At 42.3% G+C, this 7,845-nt stretch overlaps 1 protein-coding gene across 1 annotated transcript; it reads left to right on the plus strand.

Annotated features, from left to right (window-relative positions):
- The first annotated feature begins 5,123 nt into the window (after positions 1-5,123).
- Positions 5,124-6,818, plus strand: LOC122191719 (endogenous retrovirus group FC1 Env polyprotein-like). Its single transcript, XM_042892092.1, has one exon. It carries the CDS (start codon positions 5,124-5,126, stop codon positions 6,816-6,818), a length of 1,695 nt encoding a protein of 564 aa, XP_042748026.1.
- The last annotated feature ends 1,027 nt before the right edge of the window (positions 6,819-7,845 follow it).

Raw genomic sequence — 7,845 nt, forward strand, 5'->3', positions numbered from 1 at the left:
CCTAAAGAATTTACCTCCCCCATATAATCCCAATACAGCACCGGGGGCAATAGCCGTAGGCCCAGAAAGAGAAAATGGGAAAGTGAGTAGAGTCATTTCACAGGAAGGGAAGCATGCTGGGCTCAGGAAAGAATTAGAACAATGCAAAAAAGATATTGAAAATTTTCCTTTCCCTAAAACTAACCATATTAACTTCCCCATGTATCCCTTATGGGAAGTTCCACTGGGACAAGGGGAAATAGGTTATGTAAATTCCCACTCACTAGTGGAGAAGTGAGGAATTTTAAGAAGGAGATGAAATCCTTAGCTGAGGATCCTATAGGAGTAGCGGAGCAATTAGATCAATTTCTGGGGCCAAATTTATACTCATGGATGGAAATGATGTCTATTATGGGTATATTGTTTACAGGAGAGGAAAGAGGTATGATTAGGCGGGCAGCTATGCAAGAATGGGAAAGGAATAACCCGCCTGGGCGTCCTGGGGTGATACCAGCAGAGCAAAAATATCCAGTGGAAGACCCTAACTGGGACAGTAATAATCCACAACATCGGCAAAATATGAAAGACTTGCGGGACATAATAATCACCGGGATTAGAGAGGCAGTACCCAAGTCCCAGAATTTTACCAAGGCATTTGAGGTTCAGCAGAATAAGGAAGAATCCCCCAGTGAATTTCTTGAAAGACTTAGAGACAGAATGAGAAAATACTCAGGAATGAATCCTGAGGATCCTGTAGCCCAGGGGCTTCTAAAAGTTAATTTTGTAACTAAGGCGTGGCCAGATGTGCAAAAGAAGCTTCAGAAGATAGAGGGATGGAGTGAAAAGTCCCTGGAGGAGTTACTGCGAGAAGCTCAGAAAGTGTATGTTAGAAGGGAGAATGAGAAAGAGAAACAAAAAGCTAAGTTAATGGTTTCCATGGTGGAACAAGTGGTGAAAAAAAACCAAATGGGTAATGGAGAAAAGAACGTGGGAGGGAGATTAGGCCCTGGAGGGAAGCGAAGAGAGGAAGGATCCCAAAGATATCAAGTAAGGTCTCAGCTGGAGCAAAGTGCTGGGAAATGTTTTAAATGCGGTAAACCAGGACACATAAAAAGAAACTGTCCTGAGTGGAAACAGGAGAAAAAGTTACTAGCAGCTTTGAATTCAGAATAGGGGAGTCTGGGGCTTTCAAAAATTTGGTCCCACCAGGAGCCCCTAGTAAATATGAGAGTGGGACCTGAGATGGAAGATGTTGTATTTTTAGTTGATACTGGGGCAGCTCGATCATCACTGGCCCACAAGGTGTCAGGACTCAAACTGACAAATGAGACTCTAAGAATAACAGGGGTAGAGGGAACTGGGATGACAGTACCACTTTTTGAAAATACTGAATTAAAACTAGGTGATAGGGTTATAACAGGACAATTATTGTATGTGCCTGATGCAGGGACTAACCTGCTGGGAAGAGATCTTATGATGAAATTAGGAATTCAAATAGCAACCCACCAAGACGGAATAACTGTCTCAATGAATATATTAACTGAGGTAGATGAGAGAGAAATAGACCCTGTGGTCTGGGTAAAAGAAGGAAATAGGGGGGGGCTAAGAATAACCCCTTTGAAAATAAAATTACAAGAAAAATATGAGATTATAAGACAGAGACAATACCCAATTCCATTTGAGGAACGTATTGGCCTTAAAACTGTGATACAGGGATTACTAAGGGATGGATTGTTGGAACCATGTATGTCACCCTTCAATACCCCCATTTTACCAGTCAGGAAACCTGATGGTTCCTACCGATTAGTGCAAGACTTGAGAAAAATTAATGAAATAGTACAAAAACGGCATCCAGTGGTTCCAAACCCATATACCTTGATGAGTAAAATACCAAATGAAAATAGGTGGTTTAGTGTTATAGATTTGAAAGATGCCTTTTGGTCTGTTCCACTGGATCACGAAAGCAGAGACATATTTGCCTTCGAATGGGAAGATCCTGAAAGTGGGCGGAAACAGCAGTATCGGTGGACAGTCCTACCCCAGGGGTTCTTCACAGAATCACCAAATTTGTTTGGGCAAATTTTGAAACAAATATTAGAACAATTCCAGCCACCAGAAGGAGTGTTACTCCTACAATATGTAGATGATCTCTTATTGTCAGGACTAGAAGAAGCAGAAGTTAAAAGAGCCACAAACGAGCTGCTAAATTTTCTAGGGAAGCAAGGATTGAGAGTATCAAAGGATAAGCTGCAGTACGTAGAAAAAGAAGTTAGGTATTTGGGACACCTAGTCTCTGAAGGAAAGCGCAAAGTAACCCCAGAAAGGATTCAAGGAATTATCGAGCTACCCTTGCCCAAAACAAAGAGGGAATTGAGGAAATTCCTAGGGGTAGTAGGATACTGCAGACTCTGGATAGAGTCATATGCTCAGAAAACCAGAGGATTGTATCTTAAATTATTAGATGGAGAGCTTAACATCCTTGAATGGACTGTTGAGGAAAGGGAATTAATAAAAGAGCTAAAACAAAGTTTAATTACTGCTCCAGTCTTAGCTCTTCCTGCCTTAAATAAACCCTTCCAATTATTGGTCACTGTAGATAAGGGGGCAGCTTTGGGAGTGCTAACTCAGGAATGGGGAGATAAGCGCCAGCCGGTGGCCTATCTATCTAAACTGCTGGATCCAGTGTCTCGGGGATGGCCAGAGTGTATCCAATCTGTAGCAGCAACTGCCCTCCTGGTGGAGGAGAGCAGAAAACTTACTTTTGGGAGACAACTAGTGGTTACGACTCCACATCAGGTGAAAACCATTTTAACTCAGAAAGCTGGGAGGTGGTTAACTGACTCTAGAATTCTGAAGTATGAAGTAATCTTGATGGAAAAAAATGATTTAGTGTTTATCACTAAATCTTGCTTAAACCCAGCCACTTTCTTGTGGAAGTGGGAAGAAAAAGAGGAAAATATAGAACATAATTGTCTGGATTTAATTGAATATCAGACAAAAGTAAGACCTGACCTGCAAGACACTCCTCTTGGTGAAGGAAAGCTTTTGTTTATTGATGGATCCTCAAGGGTGGTGCATGGAAAAAGGTACAATGGGTATGCCATAGTACAGGGGGCAGAAGGGGAGGTAAGAGAGATGGGCCAGCTGCCTAGTAATTGGTCAGCTCAGACATGTGAATTATATGCCCTGAATCGAGCCCTTAACCTCCTTAAAGGAGAGGAGGGAACTATATTCACAGACTCAAGATATGCGTATGGAGTGGTACATTCCTTTGGAAAAATTTGGGAGGAACGAGGACTAATCAATAGTAAAGGAAAGGAATTGGTTCATGAAGCACTGATCAGACAAATCCTGGAAAATTTACTATTACCCACTGAAATTGCAGTAGTGCATATAAAAGGACATCAGAAGGGGAATTCAATTATTGCTCAGGGAAACCGAATAGCAGATAAAACAGCCCGTGAAGCTGCTTTACAGTCAAAAATTATCATGAACTATCTTGTGCCTGAGATACCTCCTCCTTCCCCAGGGCAGGTATTCAGTGAAAAAGAAAAAGACACTTTTAGGGATTTGGGGGCCATAGAATCTGAAGGGAGATGTATCCTTCCAGATGGGAGAGAATTGTTAAACAAAGCAGTAACAAGGGAGATTTTAACCATCTTGCATCAAGGGAGTCACTGGGGAGTACAGGCTATGTGTGATGCTGTACTAAGGAAATATGTATGTGCAGGGATGTACACACTGGCTAAACAGGTCTGTAGAGGGTGTGCAACATGCCGGAGGGTAAATAACAAGGTCATTCGTAGTTGGTCTGCAGGGGGAAGGGAACCAGGGATTAGACCTTTCCAAAGTATTCAAGTAGACTTTACAGAACTTCCCAAAGTGGGTAGGGTAAAATACTTACTGGTTCTAGTAGATCACTTAACTGGGTGGGTGGAAGCATTTCCATCAGTATCTGCCACTGCAAATATGGTAACCAAGGTAATTTTGGAACAAATAATCCCTAGATATGGAGTAGTAGAGCACATTGATTCAGATCAAGGTAGTCATTTTACATCACAAATTTTACGGAAACTAATGCATACTCTAGAGATTAAGTGGGAGTTTCATACCCCGTGGCATCCTCCATCATCAGGGAAAGTGGAACGAATGAATCAGACCATAAAAAGACACCTAACTAAGTTAGTCTTGGAGACTCGACTGCCTTGGACCAAATGTTTGCCCTTGGCACTTCTCCAAATAAGGACAGCACCAAGAAAAGATGTGGGGGTTTCTCCATATGAAATGTTGTTTGGATTGCCATATCTGGGAAAGAAAAATGAGATACCACAGTTTGAAACTAAAGATGCATTTCTTAAAAACTATATACTCGGGTTATCATCCTCCTTATCAGCTCTCAGAGTCCAAGGACTATTAGCACAAACACCGCCTTTGGAATTTCCAGTTCATCAATTTCAAGCAGGGGACTGGGTCCTGATCAAGACGTGGAAGGAGACAAAACTACAGCCTGACTGGGAAGGACCATTTCAAGTACTTCTAATGACTGAAACAGCTGTGAGAACTGCTGAAAAGGGATGGACTCACTACACTCGGGTAAAAGCATCCACTAGCCCTGAGGCATGGGAAGCCATTGTCACAGAAGAACCTTTAAAGATAAGAATTAGGAGGAGGGAATTGTGAAGTCATTTTAAACTAATCTTTAACTTCTCAAGTAATTAAATAAATAGTATATGTAAGTGGGAGAGTAGTAATGCTTGCATAGAATTAATGTCTAGAAAGAATTTTTAGTAGTAAAGCCTGTATAGAATTAATGTACTGTTGTAACAGAGTATATCCCATTTGTTATCTTTGTAATTATTAGGAAAACATAAGGTTTGACAACAATGCTGGGGAAGAACCCACTTGTTATTTTGATCTTGATAACGACTTGTTTTAGGGAAAGCCTTAGTCAAGTGATGGCTTGGAAAAAGGATGACTTTCAGAGAGGATTAGGGGGATACCCTATTAAGATTTGGGTAAATGTTACAAGAAAGAAAGTACCCCAGACTGTCACATTTGATGCTTGCCAGGTAATAGCCTGTGGAAGTTTGAATACTCAACGACAACTAAGTAGTGAAAATAAATATCTCTGTCCCTAACTGGGTATGAATAAAGGATTCCCTTGTAATGGATGGAATAATGTATGGTGGACAACCACCTATCGAGGTTGGACATATATACCTGGGATATTTGATGCTCCATGGGCACATACATTAAAAGATCGAATAAGCATCTTTAAAGGAACTGCCCAACCAAACTGTCAGCCCTTACAATGCAATCCAGTGACAATAACAATTAACGAGGCTGATAATCTTGTTAATATCACCTTTGGACTTGGGATAGACATACGTGGAAAAGATCCAACAGCTAGATTCCGGATAGCCGTATGGGATATACTCCCGGATGACACCCTGAGTGTCCAGAATGAGGAAAAACTCAATGAGGGGGTGAAAAATATTCCTAAAAACCCCACAATTGTGACAGTTAAAGAGATAAAAGATCTTAGACAAACATTTGAAATTGAAACAGGATATGGGGATGCTAATGCCTGGGTAGAATGGATTAAGTATACTGTCCAGAGTCTCAACCATAGCAACTGCTATGCTTGTGCATCTGGATGGCCTATAGCTCAGGTGGTGCCCTTTTCTCTGGGATGGACCAAGGATCCCCAGGGGATGCAATGCATAATTGCCCTGTACCAGGAGAAAACCGCCTGGGGAAATGAAGCCTGCAAATCTCTCTCTCTCTTGTTCCCTCCAATGTCTGAGACAGATGTCCAGATCCCTCCTACATTCTCCACAGCCATAGGTAATCATACAGCCTGCCTCTCACGGCAGGGTGTAAAGGCTACCAGGCTTATAGGGAACTTTTCCCTATGCAGTGAGGTCTTGAATGTTACGAAAGATTTGGCAGGGAACTATTCCAGATTAGGAATCCCCAGGGCGGACCTCTGGTGGTATTGCGGGGGGAAGGTCTTACGGTCCACTCTCCCATCCAATTGGGGAGGCACCTGTGCACTTGTTCAATTAGTTATACCATTCACCCTGGCATTTGAAAAAGGAGTCTCCCAAAATCCTGGAAGAAACAAAAGAAGCTTAGGAGTATCATTTGATGACTCAATATATATAGATCCAATTGGAGTGCCTAGGGGTGTCCCTGATGAATTTAAGGCAAGAAATCAAATTGTTGCAGGGTTTGAGTCACTGTTTTGGTGGGTAACAATTAACAAAAATGTAGACTGGATTAATTACATCTATTATAATCAACAGCGATTTATAAATTATACAAAAAGTGCCATTAAGGGAATTGCAGAACAATTAGATGCCACAAGTAAGATGGCCTGGGAAAATAGGATTGCTCTAGATATGATGCTAGCAGAAAAAGGAGGTGTATGTGTAATGTTAGGTACTCGCTGCTGCACTTTCATCCCCAATAACACAGCCCCAGACGGCACAATAACTAAGGCATTGCAAGGACTTACCACTCTTGCTGATGAATTGGCAGAGAATTCAGGAATAGATACCTCTATCAGTGGATGGGTGGATTCCTGGTTTGGTAAATGGAAAGGGGCAATTATATCAATATTTACCTCTCTGATTACAGTAGCAGGAGCCCTGGTGACTATTGGGTGCTGTGTCATCCCCTGTGTGAGAGGATTGGTACAGCGATTGATTGAAACAGCACTATTAAAACAAACGCTAATGGAGCCACCATTGTATTCGAATAAAATGATGGTATTAGAGGAAATGGGGAATGAGGAAAGTGAAGAAGAGGAGGAAATGTATACGATAATGCCTTAAAGAACAAAAATTTGCAGAAATCAACAGTGTAAAAAAAAAAAGAAAAGAGGGAAATTGTGGGAAACAGATGTTGTTTCTGCATTAGAATTGTATAATGTTATTTTTGTTTTATGATCTCCGCTGTCGTGGTTCTTTTTGGGAGTCCTTCTACTTAGCCTGGGGAGAATCTCTAATAAGTTTAGATCACTTATTGTATAGACGAACCTTCCCAGGAACGCACACTCTGTATACACACTCCAAGAATATCCTGCAGGAGAGCAAACCAGGAAACAAGCCATGGCATACCCGAGGAAGCGCCTGACATTGGGAAGGCCTGACATCATCCTCCAGTGCTCTTTGTTTAACGATGATGACTTCAAAGAAAATTACCATATCAATAGGACAAGGAGAGCACCGAGACATCTTGGAGACAACAGGATGACTATCAACTGACACCAGATAACAAATAAACTAACAAGTAAACAGCAAATGTAAACCTTCTGATAAGATTGTGAACCTGGAGTACCCAGCCAGTGGGGAAACAGGGGAGGGGGGGGAGGCAAAGGGGAGACAACAGGGTATAAAGGCTGTCATGTTGTGTCCATAGGCGCTCCTACTTGTGGGACGCCCGCCATTGCAATCGCGAATAAATTCTGCTTTTATCAGAGATACCGTCCTGAAAAAAAAATTACTTGGATTATTTCCAACAATTTGGGGGCTCGTCCGGGATTATTATCGCCTCTTTGAGAGTTTTCCTACTGCCCTGCACAGGATAGGTGCACCCCGCTGATTTCAGCGGTCCTGTCTGGGTGGTAGGGTGACTCCTTGGTACGGCCGATAAAAAACCGAGACTGTTTCATAAAGGACAGGCTCTGTGAAAGCCAAGGGGCAGGAAGGCACAGGTATTGGCCATTGTGACCCGGTAACTTCGTGTACGGACCAAGGTAAGGGAATTTAATTCTTGCCTTGGGGTTCGGTGGAGACTCGAGTGAGTGTGTGTGACTGAGACGCACTTTCAGTGCGAAGCGAGTGCGGAGTCCCGACCTGC

The sequence above is a fragment of the Lagopus leucura genome, unplaced genomic scaffold, assembly GCF_019238085.1.
Source record: "Lagopus leucura isolate 7727_CA_CO unplaced genomic scaffold, USGS_WTPT01 34959-0_obj-0_obj, whole genome shotgun sequence".
NCBI classification, from domain to species: Eukaryota; Metazoa; Chordata; class Aves; order Galliformes; family Phasianidae; genus Lagopus; species Lagopus leucura.

Bases quoted from the DNA above. Each gene is read 5' to 3' on its own strand.
- LOC122191719 (XM_042892092.1), top strand. From the start codon at position 5,124: ATGAATAAAGGATTCCCTTGTAATGGATGGAATAATGTATGGTGGACA.